This window comes from Eleutherodactylus coqui, chromosome 3, assembly GCF_035609145.1.
Source record: "Eleutherodactylus coqui strain aEleCoq1 chromosome 3, aEleCoq1.hap1, whole genome shotgun sequence".
In the NCBI taxonomy this organism is placed as follows: Eukaryota; Metazoa; Chordata; class Amphibia; order Anura; family Eleutherodactylidae; genus Eleutherodactylus; species Eleutherodactylus coqui.
Genome location: NC_089839.1, coordinates 170,867,279 through 170,880,704, shown reverse-complemented (window position 1 = coordinate 170,880,704; position 13,426 = coordinate 170,867,279). Strand labels below are relative to the sequence as shown.

Here is a 13,426-nt window from a genome sequence, read left to right as displayed (position 1 = left end):
CTTTTTTCGGTCTAATATACTATGTTACTATAAACAAATAAGAATAAAAAAATGCAATTAAAGCCCCATTTACACAAAACGATTGTTGTTTGAACGAATGACTTAATGACTTTTTTGCATTCAAATGCTGAGCGCTTACACATAAAGATAATCGTTTGAAATCCTCGCCATTTTCCTCGTTAGCTATGTAAACACTGTATATGTTGTTTACTCTGGTTGGCTTATGATTATGGGAAGAATCTCTTGGCGGGAAGTTTTTAATTAGCACGAAGAAAAAGTTATTGTTTACTGCTGCGTGAGTCATTGTGTTTAGCTGGGTAAGCAATCATCCCATCCCGCAAGTCATTTGAAAGACTGAACAACTGAACGAATGCCGTTTAAACCTAGCGACAAGCAAACAAACTAACGACTACCTTTATGCAGGCTGAAACACCTCGATAAATGACAAGTAAGCAAATAGTGCATTTACAAGTAACAATTATCATCCACTTTCACTCATTTGAACACATTTTGAGCGATAATCATTGCGTGTAAGCGGGCCTTAACTAAAGGCATCCAAACAAGACCTAGGAGCGATCTTAATGCAACTAAAACACATAGGGTTTGGTGTTGATCCTGATCTTTAATTCATTTGCTTGTATCTCACCATCAAATAAGTCAACCTGAGTGAATTTTGTCTAATTTGAAAAGTTGCCTAAAGAGTTTCTTATTAACAGACGGCAGTGTAAGATAGGAAATGCTGTAAATTATAATTATACTAATGTTTCCTCTGTTATAATACATTGGGGTGCTTACCATCACAAAAGCCCTAAACGTATCTTCTCTCGTCCCACGAGAGGAAATCATTTACCAGTCTCTTTGTGGGTTTTTGTGAAAAAAATAAAGATCACAGACAATTGTTTGACTGCATTTTGTCATCTTACACCAATTATCCCTGTCACTGCTTTTGATGTTCTTTAATCATGCTTCACACACAATGTAATCCAAACTTGTTCCTCCCCTCCCAGTGTTGAAGATGATTTCATTGACCTGTCTACAACTTCAAAAGTCTTACAATTGTATTACCCAAGGATTGTGCTTTATGTTCCCTAAGCCCAGACGAGAGACATGACACAAAAGACTGCCAAATAGGGATACAGCACCCTAAAATCGCAATCCCATCACCTATATCATCTGCTGTCATATCGATATCACAAAACGTGAAGGAACATCTACTGTATGAAATTTCGAATTTCCTAAAAAATTAGGTTCTTTGTAAAATGATTTTATCACTTGATCATGATTTTAAATGTTTTATTTCAATACCAACTCAAGTCACGATATTTCATAGGCTAGAACAGCTATGTTAAGGTACAAGCTTGTTTAGTTGTTGAATCGGTTCATGTATAATTAGTCCAGGACTAGAAGAACAAGGTGGCTTCAAAAATTAGTGCCACGTCTTTCCATGGGTTATGTCTGATATTGTAGCTCAGACACACTGAAGTTAGTGGATATGACTGCAATTTCATTTATAACCTGAGGACTAGTGTGGTGCTGTGTTTTTTAAAGAAAGCAGCCATATTTTTTCCAATCTTAAACAATCTTGTCTAGTTTACTATACTTTTGTTGGAAGGGTCCTATGAAAAGAGGCTGACAACATAGTGTCCTATGGATGGAACTCTCAGCAATCAGCTATTACCTACTTGGGAACTCAACCGCAAGAAATTAAGACCCGTAGGGTTGCCACCTATGGTGTATGCACCATAGAGGCAAACAGTGCTACTACTATGAGGCCCTTGGAGAGAGGGGGCCCGAACTGTGATTGCATTATTCCTATGTCTACTGGATAGCAAGACCACCAGGACCTTCCTTCAAAAAGGAACTGCATTGCAAACAAATAATGAGGTAATCAAACCCTAGGTCCTACTGTCCTTGGTGACAAAATCGAATGCTATAGTGGGAGCCCATTTAAGTTTTTGCTATGGAGTCCCATCTCTTCTATGTATGCCACTAGTTGCCATTTGGCCTGGCTGATAATTAAGTTTCAAGGCTGGTTGTAAAAAATAATTGCTCCTAGTGAGCACCTAGGCAGCAAGTAGTTTACTCACTGAAGCAGGTCTGGTCACCACAACTGCTATACACAGAAACCCTGCTTCTTCTCCAGTATCTGCATTCCTGTATGTACAGTGCAGATGCCAGGGGAGGAAGCAGAGTCTCTGGGTACAGCAGCCATAGTGGCTAGACTGGGCTAGCTTCAGTAAACTACTTGCCACCATCATAGCTGTTTAGGGGTGAGGAGAGCAAGTTTTCACAGTTTGGGCCATTAACAGTTGCACTATTACTAATGAGACCACTAAAAGGAGCACTATTACTATTGGGGCCATTAAGGGGTGCACTATTACTATTGGCTACTAAGAAGGCACACTACTACGACTGGGATCACTAAAAGGGAGTGCTATAACTACTATGGATATATGGATATGTGGATATATGTGTTGTGAGTGTAAACCTCAGTTTGTCAACACTTTGCCATAACTCATAAAATCATAGAATGGTAGAGTTGGAAGGGAACTCAACCCAACCTCTTCTAATATATTGTACCAATGTTCAATTTGCATAAAACGTTTGTGCAGTAGATGGTACAGTAAGGTTTATACAGCCAATGCTTATCGTGAATATACTATTAAACTTCTTTGAGAAAACCACCCCAAATTGCATTGCAAGTGTAGTCTACTAGGGTGGCCTTCTGAAAGAAGATGATAAGTATGCATATATGGTGGAACCAAAAATTTGGTCTGGGCGTTTCTATAAGTACATAATTTACTCTCTCGAGGATCATAAATGATAGCAGCTACATTGGATTTCCCTATATAATGCAGTCATGAAGACATTTCTGTTAACCGGCCAATCTCATTATGCTACTGCAACCCTGAACCAACCATGGATTTGTTCTTCAAAACATACAAGAAATATACCCATATGTCAACCATCATTGTGACATTTTGGCTCCATTTGCTTCCATTATTGTTTTTCTCACATAAAACTTCATTTCTTAAAGGGGTTGTCCCACTTCTAGCCATTTTGCTGCAGTCCAAGTGAATGGGACTCAGCGTGCAGGACCAAACCGGGCCATTATGCAATCTATGGAGTTGTCTGCAGCAAGGCTGTTAAAAGTGGGACAACACTATTAATCCTATTCCTTTAGTGCAGTCTTTTTTACAGTACAGGAAATGAAGATCCTCATGATAAGAGAGAACTAACACTATTAGAGGCACATAGGAGGGCACTATCACTGTGAAGGGGCACAAAGGTAAATTATTACTGTGTGCGAGGAGAGGGAACATACGCCTCAAGGATTGTGCCTCTTGCTAGTGCTGTGCATATGGGTCATTTAAAGGGGTTGTCTAATATAAATGACTAAGTTAAAAACAGGTTCTACATGCTATAGTATAACAAACAGTCATATACTCACTTCTCCTGGCTATCGCCTTTCCCACATCGGCAGCTCTGGTCTCACCTTTGATGTCATGTTAATAGGCTGCAGTAGCCTGTTTAAGGGACATCACGAGCTGCTGCAGCGTGTATCCTACCATACACAAGCTGACTGCAGCTTGTAAATAACCGGGCAAGGAAGATGGAGCTGTAGTGCTGGAGGTGAGGGGACAAGGAGAGGTGAGCATACGACTGTTTGTTATGTTATAGCATGGAGAATCTGTTTGTAAAACAATTTATGTCAAACGACCTCTTCAAGACTCTTAGCCCTAAGACTATGTTCACAATGCATTTTTCACTGCAGATTTGATGTGGAATCTGCGCTAATTCAACATCAAATTATCAGCGAAATCTGCATGTGAAGTCTATTAGTTTTAATGGAAACTTGCACTGTAGTGTGGGGCTGCACAATCTTGTAGGTAAGCAGCAACTTTGGCAGCAAAGCCGTGCAGCCGATAACCAATTTACAAACTATGCCGACCACTGGTGTAACTATAGGGAATGCAGGGGATGCAGTTGCACCCAGGCCCTGGAGCCTTAGGGGGCCCATAAGACCTCTCTTCTCTATATAGGGAGCCCAGTACTATGAATAAAGCATTATAGTTGGGTGCCCTGTTACAGGTTTTGCATTGGGGCCCAAGAATTTCAAATTACGCCTCTGCGTTAAGGGTTAAGAGACATTTGGGACCCAAGATAAACTTTTGCACCTGGGCCCATGAGCCTTTAGCTACACTCTTAATGCCGACATACTGTTCAGCACCTTTTTACAGCTGCACCACAGCTGCCCAGAAGCCACACCGACGTTAGCATCAGATGTCCAGATCCGGACTCCACAATGTAGGGAAAAATGCATAAAATGCTACATTACATTAAGTCAATGGTTGGTCACAAGCTAGGCGCCAAACTAAACCTGTGCTCCCGATGCAGCTGTTTATGAATTGAACTCACCTTTCTGTCTGGCCAGTTGTATTTGGCAAATATTGTATCATAGGTGTCGACGGCCCCATCAGCAATTAACATTATGGCTTGACTGCAGATGCTTCCTTCTCCTGTGTGGTTGAACTGCATAGAAGAGACATATAGTATGTCATTACGGCACATCCTAGGATAATGTTACACAGATTGAGGCACTACATAGTGACACTGGTGAAGCCAAGCAATCTGGGTTCACACAATAGCATAAGGCCAGATTCATACAAATCTGTGCGGATTTGCGCTCATGAGTGCTGCGTATTTACGGAATGAACAATGCTTTTTTTGGTCTGTGCATCAGCATATTTTACAAGCTCTTTTTCTGCACGCAAGGCATATGCATTTGCATGCAGACAAAAAATATGCATGATTGAAATGGCTAATTACTCCATATATGTTCTTTTTCCTACACAATTACAAAGTGCAACTGAACTGCGGAGGAAAAATATGTGCATATGAACGAACCAATTGAAATGAATCGGTTCTATTCACTGCACAAATACGCCTGTGTGAATCAGGTCTAAGGCCAGTATCACACAGGCATAAACACATTAAACTAATGTGTATGACCACCTTAGGCTTCCTGCATACTGGCGAGTGCCATATTGGGCCTTGAAACTCACCCCAATATTGCGCTCGAGAACGTGCTAAGTACATGCGGATGTCAAAAAGGACTCCCATCAATTCTTAGGAGTTGCGATCCTCCAGTGTGACTGTCAGCCGCGGCAGAGGATCGGCAAGTGTTTCCCATAGTTTTCAATGGGAAACCTTGTATCGCACTCGCGGTTTTGTGTTTTACAGTCCCATTGAAAACAATGGTTGATAAGTTCCGAGGTATGCGAAAAGTTAGAACATGCTCAAGTATATGACTCTATTCTAAAGAATAGGGTTCATATTTGTGCGTGATTCATGTATCTCACAACGCACAAATATCGCACGACTTTCTTGGCCGTGTGAAAGCAGCCTAAAGCCTCATTCAAATGAGAGAATTTGCGCAGCTAACTTACATGCGCAAAAAAACGCGACTATTAGAATCAATGGTTTCCTATGGAAATGTTCCGATGAATAAATTTTAGGCGCGCAAAAAAAAAAAAATTGCACCTAAAAATATAGGACATCAGCGACTGAAATTCAGCAACTGAAACTCCCTGCTGCGTGAAAATAATGGACCTGACCTATCTATGGTGCACAAAGCGAAGAAGCCTTCACAGACTCCTATGGGAGATTATGTGAGGCAGCTGTCAAAGGGAGATTTAAGGGATTCCCCTGCAGCACGTATGCTGGGGTTCCCCTGTAGAGGAGATGAAAGGATTCCCCAGCAATAGGAAAATCCCTCCATCTCCCCTGCAGGTTAACCCCGGCATCCACGCTGCTGGGGAATTCCTTCATCTCCCCTGCAGGGGAATCCCTCCATCCCAGCTGAGATGAAAGGAGCCCCCGGCAATGAAGGGAAGCTCTGGGGGTACCCCCTTCATCACCGCAGGGCTTCACTTCACTGGAGAGAGAGATGAAGGGAAACCCCGGGGAGTCCCCTCATCCCTTGGCAGGACATTTAAAAACTGAAAAACTTGCCGTTCAGAGGGACTTCGGGGCTGCTGCCGCGATCTCTCTCGTCCCCAAACTCCCGAACAGCAGCGCCTTTTTACCGTCGCTCATCAGCATTGTTTCAATGCTGATATAGCTCGGGATTTCAGCGCAGAAAAGTTGTCCATTCAGGTAATGTTTTGCGCAGATTTTGCGCAATTTTGACACCCATGTGAATAAGCCCTAAGAAGAACAATCAATGATGCTAAACACCATGACATATATTGTGAATGAAGCAAAAGGTAACAGCATTTTCAAAAAAAGCATCATAGATATTATCATAAATACTATATTACTAACCTCGTTCAGCAAATCAAAGGCTTCGTTCAGCGCTATGTCTAGCATTCCAATCCCTTTAGCTGAAAGTTTGTCTAGGTGCTCCCTGAAGTGCTAAAATGAAGAGGGAAAACATAATTAGCATATTTTTGTATCAAAATTACCAACTTTAAACAGTGTCTTCGGGGACTTTACTATTGACAACCGATCCTCAGGACAGGTCAGCAATAGTTGTTGTAAAGAATTGAGTGAAGAGGTAGGACTCTGGTACACGCTATTGGCAAGCGCTAACTCAGATGAAGAGCGAAGCCAGAGTCCTACTTATTCACTTAACTATCTACAATGTCATATGATGCTAACTTGAATTGGCTTCTGCCCCATTGGGTTTTTTTTGCCTTCCTCTGGATCAACAAGGGGGGGTGGAAACGGGCTGAACTGCATGGAAATTGTCTTCTTTCAGCCTAACATTATGTAACTTGACCATTGATCAACCAGTGCACTAGCCCGGGAGCACCTTCACTCTACCTATCTTGCTTTGACCTCTACGAAACAGCATTTATGTACACCCCTGATGCAGATTCCTTCTTTTGAGTACATTGCCAAGGATCCCCTTTTTTCTTCTCACTCAGCAACAGTTAATTCGCAAGGGCCCAAAATTCACTATCCTTGCCAATAAGCTGCTCATAGGGTCTTTGGTCATTGAGGACAGAGCTCAAAGCAGGATGTTTTGGCATTCTGGGCACAGCTCCCATTTAATTCAAGCTGGGGAGCTGCACTACAGAGAGAGCTGTCTACTATTAGCTTTGTCCAATATGATAGCTGGTCCGATATCAGCTGATTGGATATCCTGTCCACAGTGATCGCCGAACCCTGCCAATCAACTATTGATGCCTTACCCTGCGGATAGTTCATTAAAGTAACCTTCCGGTCGTGGATAAACAAAGATGGCCATACCGCTTCTCTGACTACCTGGGGCACACTGTGTAGAGTATGTATCATTAGTCTATGACACTACATGCTGCTCTAATTGGCCAGCTCATGCAGACAGCACTGGCAAATCAAAGCAGGTGTAGTGTGCATAGTAATGCACAGTGTGTATCAGGTAGTCAGAAAAGTTGTTTTCCTTTGGCCAGGTCGCTTTAATAGTAAAGACCCAAACAACCCCTTTAACACAGGTTTAATGTCCACTGGCCCAATGCTTGGAGTCACCTGTTAGCCATGTCTGATCTATTGTATTACAGGCATTTGACACAAGATGACTTTAACAGATTAGTAGAACTTCATAGCAGGGGAAGACTGCAGTCTGCACAATCAAGCACTGTCCAGAGCACTAGCACTAGCCAGTTCACACGCATGCGTGGCACTCTCTTTCGTGGAATTCATTGGCTATTAAAGCCTAATGATGTCCAGCTGTCTTCTTTTCCAGTGGTTTACGCAGTGGCACACCCTTGCATAATTTCGCTCCTGCCATGCATTTCTATGGCAGTTTTGCTACACGAATACGTAGAAAAATAGAGCAGGTTCTGTTTTTTGGCGCAAGCAAAATCTGTGCGAGTAAAATGCGCTCATTTGTACACGCAACTGCATTTTTTACTGTACTTCTTGTGCACGAGAAAAAAATGTGCAATAATGCTTTCAGCCATTGAAATGGCAAATTAGTTTCCTGACTTCAAAATGTTCTCTTTCCCTGCGCAATTGCACTTGTGAATGAACCCATTGGAATCAATGGGTTCTATTTACTGCGTATTGCGTGCACAATTTTTTTTCGCGCAAATGCTTTCACAACTACATCCCTATGAATAAGCCCTTAATCCGAGATTTGGATTTGTGGCGCAAGATTGTCTATTCTGCAAGCCTGACAATTTCACTGTCACGTTCAGCCGCATGGTGGACCGACAGTTGCGGCAGACTAGTGAGAACTGGACCAGTGGATGTCTACTGGATGTAGATGTGGGTGACAAAAATGGCGGTAGCAGTTCCATTTATAGTACTCGAAAATTATTTTATATTGTATTTTAGTTTAATTTCCATCTAAGCATATTTTATCTATAAACGTAATATAATATGGACATACAGGACAAATATTAGATGGCCATATGGTGAAGCCCGACAATGTACAGATCCATCTGAATACTTGTGTAGTCACACCAGATGATGCGTCCCCAATGGTGCCAGTCTGTCATATGTCATCAGTGACTTTCCAATTACCAATGACTGCACTCAGCAGTAATACAATTGGTACTTTAGATAAGCTTTTCGACAGATTTCTGCCTTAAGGCTCATTTATACGGGCGTATTTGAGCATCGTATTTCGTGAATATTTTTTACATGTCTAACTCAAACTGCTGAAACCCCATTGATTTGCATTGGGGTATTCAGACCTGCGTTTTTCACACACGTATTTATGCACATAAAAACAAAAATCACAGCATATCCTATTTAGGTTCGTAATATGGACTGAAATAATCCATTAAAGTCAATGGGATTGCATAGATACACAGTGAATAGGCATGACATATGCATATGTATGCAAAAAACAATAGGGCCTTCTTGCGTCTTTTTTGTGTGCATGAAGAGCGCAATGTATATGTGCACAAAAAACCACACAACACACATGGAATGGGCACAGTTTCGGTCCTTGAAAATGCTGTATATACTTTGGAGGAGGATGGGGGAAAGGGAACACTCCACTGACACTCACTCTGCACTCTGGAAGACAGCTCTGCACAGAGGACTTCTCACTCCTTACTCTCTTCAGAGGTGGCTCCTGGCATGGGAGGCCTCAGGATACCTTTCCTCCTCTTCCATCACTTCACCACATGAGGGTTTTAGGTACCCCCATGTGGCTGGCACTCTCACTCCTCTCTCAACCATTGCAGATCAGGAACTCCGGGACTACACCCCAATCTCTCACATTTACAGGGTATAGACATCACGTGACTAGATAGATATTGATACTTTTCCAGACATATCCCAGCCATTTTCAGCCATTAACCTCTTACATGCTGCAGCTGTGCAATACACATAACAGCAAGCAAAACTCTTTGCACAGAGCATCTACATTAAAGACATGACATGTATGACAATTATGGAAGGGCCAGAAATAGGTGTTTTGGGTGACTACACCTGCAGCTCGAAAAGGCTTCTATGGAAGCTGCCGTCTGATTGCAGCCAAAAGATAGGGCAAGACCTATCTTTTCTGGCCATGTGTAAAAGCGTCCGTCTGGAATCGGCAGCATATGTGCTATCTTTTCCGGCCGGACGATTTTACGCACCAGAAAATTGACCATCTGAGCAAATGCATTGGAATCCAATTCTTTTAGATAGCCATGATTTTAATCCGTTCGTGTGAATAAGGGCTAGCTTTGTGAGTCAAGTCTTTAACAACCTATGTAACCAATGCAAACACAATAGATGAAGCTCTATAAACTCTCATCAGAGATCTTTGTAGATTCTGCACTGATTATATGAACTGCTGGGAATCCTTTGCTAATTAGAGCAGTTTAGCGCTCACGTTAACCTACTAAACATGGTTGAGCAGCTCGATGCTCCAATAGCCACAAGGCAAAGACAGACTTAGCTTATCTAAATAAGGATTGTGGACATAAATGTGTTAAGCTCTTTAAGTAACAAACATGTTGGTAAATTATATGCAAAGCAAGTAGCTGTTGTATAATTAACGAGGTAATTCGTCGCAAGGATGCGGAAAAATGTATAACGGCAAATGAAAAGTGTCACTTGGAAAAATATGGATTGTCATTTAGCTGGATAGGAATCAAGTTCTGCCGGGGCTTGTGAGCTCAGCCACATTGTTATGTTACTGCAGCTTATGGCATTTCTAGATCAATGGCTTTGGATTTGTTTATTGCTATTGAAAATAGGATTGCAGTAATTGTAATTTCAAGCAAAGTCTTTTGGTAAATCATGAAGACATATTTTACAATGTGAGAAAAATTAGTTCAATTTCAGTTTCAAGGGTTATGATTAGCTTAGCTAAAAAAAATTAAAGGGAAATGCGCAAAACTAGAATTACTCATGCCCAACTTGTAGCCATGTGGTCGCATGGAGTCCTCTTGTGCTTTTATGTGTTGCTCCCAGGTAGAGGCACATTTATATAGTATGTGCAGTTGTATGCCCCAAGATATTGCGTTTAGCTCAACAGTAAAGAATAGAATAGCTACTCTTTATCTTCCTCTGTTATGTGGGTATTGCAGTCATGGTTTGGGTGAGCAACCTGTACAGTCTAACAAAGTGTCTCACTTGTCACTACAATGGGGGGCACTATTTACCTTAATTGTCTGAGCACTCAGAGCTTGCACCCCAGATCTTACATTTGGTGCCCAAACCCATGGAAAAGTACACACCCTAGTGTTTTGATTGATTTCTGTTGTTTAGGTACTGAATAGTAAACCATGAAGTAGGGCACCTATATAAATTACTGCAACTATAAAGTGATTTCTAGTAAATTGTGCCAAATGTATTAAAAGACTCACATATCTTTAAGGGGTTGTACCAGGATCACAAGTTATTGCCTATCCACAGGAGGGGTCTCACCACTGAGCCCCCCCACTGATCCTGAGAATGGGGTTCCATGTCCCCATCCTCCTCACTATGGGCTTATTGTACCTCAACACAGTGAAGAGGAGACTGAATGCAGTGTTGGTCATGTAAGCATACTAGTACTTTATTCACTTTCAGTGGGACTGCAAGGATAGTTAAAGGCCCATTTAGACACAACGATTCTTGCTCAAAATTTGCTCAAAGCCATCTTTTGAGTGATAACTGTTGCGTCTAAATGCATGGACATGGTGCAGTTTTCGTGCACGATTCCTTCCTCACTCAGTTCGAGTTTTCTAGAATTGAGCGATGAACTCTTATCAGTGGTGCAGGCTGTTATCACAGTCGGCAGCGCTGATAAGATTCTTTCAGCTCCTGTCCCAGAGGTAGTTCACAATACAGCTATATTGTTTGCTGAGCGATAGCGGCGGTGTCCCGCTCCGCCTGCGTAGATCTTTAATAGCTAATTAGCTACTATAGACTATGCAAAGATGATCGCTAAAAACTGTCACTCAAACTGTGGTTTGAGCTATTTTTGAGCGATCATCTTTCAGTGTAAATGGGGTCTTAGTCCTCAGGTATCTCCGTCAGCCCCACTGAAATAATTGGAGTGCCTACCACACATTCTATCTTATCCGTTTAGTCTGGCCTGACTCTCTGACACTTTATGGATTAGCCCTCCACGAGGTTCTGTTTTATACGGCTTCTTTCAGTCCTATCATCTACATGCTGGTGTCGGCTTTAATAGTATCAACCAGCATGTTCTTCGGTGGCCAGGTCTTCTCTTGCCACTGACCACTCCAAGCATTATCGATGTTACTAATGAATCAGCTCACATTTCTGACTTTATTTTAATGATAATTTCACAGAGATAGAGACTACGCCTACTTCTGTAAACCACACTCACTTTTCAAGACTAGCGAGTGCTGAAATAGTTGCTACTTTTGGGACTTTTTCTAAGCCAAAAATTAGGCGCATAGCATATGATAAATGCTGCCCTACTGCTTATTTTAATGGGACATTTAATTTTTACTTAAAATGTTCACATTCAATGGAAAATGCTGCATGGTATGATGAAAAGGAACTCATTGATCCATTCAAGAATCACAATTTTATGCTACATATCTCTTGGGCACACATAAGGGTGATGTGGTATTTCCTGACTCTATTCGGCTGAGAAGTGACAGAGAGCAGTGATATACAAGGTCCCACCTCATTATATCTCTCTGGAATGAATGTATTGAAGTGTTCAGTGTACTGTAGGAATGTATCAAATAAAATGCTCAAATTTGTTTTGTGTACAAAATTGCATCCAATATGGTTTCACGGACTATGAATTTTAATGAACCCGTGTTCTTTGCTTGCGGGCTCAACAGCGAGCAGATGCTGGTATGTGACGGTGAGAAAATGATGAGTTAATGACATGTTCTCCGGTCTTGATGTTACAAAGATACCATCCTCATCAGTTTTATTTCAGACTTTTCTGTTGTTCTTTGAAATAAATGTTCCGGTAAAGTAAAGATCAATTGAAGTCTCCAGTTTCCATTCACGTCCATCTAATATAAACAAGGACTCTGTGTAATGTCACTGTACGCCAACGAATGCTGTAGGTAACTGCTTGTGACCAAGAAACCTATGGATGATTTGGCCGCTCTTGAAAATACTTTCACAGCTGTGATTTCTAATGGTATTCGAGGATATATCAAAAGTACGGAAAAATGAAACATATTAAACTACGATGAAAGGTGCTGAGGTATTTCTGCAAATATCATGTGACTTACAAAGCCCTCTGTTACAGGGGAAATCAACACTCTTGCTACAAGGCACTTTCGGAATGTTCCGTCTGAAGGGAGAAGATGCTGAAAGATTTGCTCTTTCTACAGAAGCCTCAATAAAGGAAAGCCATAAAGTTAATGCTGATTCATCTTATAAATACCAGTCCTTGGGAATGGAACATGTTCTAAAATGGAAATATAGTACAACCTTCACTTTATACTTTCTAGAGAATTAACACTCTAAATAAGAGGGTTATACTATGTTACTGGGCGTCAATTGAGTACTTGAGAGTTTTTCAGTTTTGGACAATCTCTTTTTGATAGACGGTTCCCCTGATGATAAGTTGATCACGGGTTGTCTTGGTGGAGAAAACCCTGGAGATCAACTGTACTCTATGGTGGAACCTGGTAGAGAGTGTTCAATTACTCTACAGTGCCACCACTGGAGAAATTAACACCTCAACACTGCAGGATGTAACTTTACGTCCTTGCTGGGGGTACTTTAAACAAACATAAATCCAAGTCCTGTGGGTGGCACAGGATCAGACGTGAGCCTACGTCATTCCACAGCGGGAGCCAGCTGTAACAGCGGGGATCAATGAGAACTGTACAATGATTGTGGGTTGTAAAGCGCTCACCGTCAACCGAACGCAATACACTAGTGTCTGGGCCTGCCTTGTGCTATGATCGCTATTACAAGAGATAATAGCGATCAGAGCTTGTATGCTTCAAGTCCTCAAAAGGGACATAAAAATGTAAAATAAAAAAGTGTATAAAACACATGAAAAAAC

General features: G+C 41.6%; 1 protein-coding gene across 1 annotated transcript in view; it reads right to left on the bottom strand.

Annotated features, from left to right (window-relative positions):
* Positions 1-13,426, bottom strand: part of CACNA2D3 (calcium voltage-gated channel auxiliary subunit alpha2delta 3) — a 1,017,883-nt gene that overhangs the window by 539,363 nt on the left and 465,094 nt on the right. Inside the window, exons 11-12 of the mRNA XM_066596541.1 lie at positions 6,328-6,417; positions 4,420-4,533 (exon numbers count right to left, since the gene is read on the bottom strand). Of these exons, the coding sequence (XP_066452638.1) occupies positions 4,420-4,533; positions 6,328-6,417 (204 nt within the window). The remainder of the gene's footprint in view (positions 1-4,419; positions 4,534-6,327; positions 6,418-13,426) is intronic.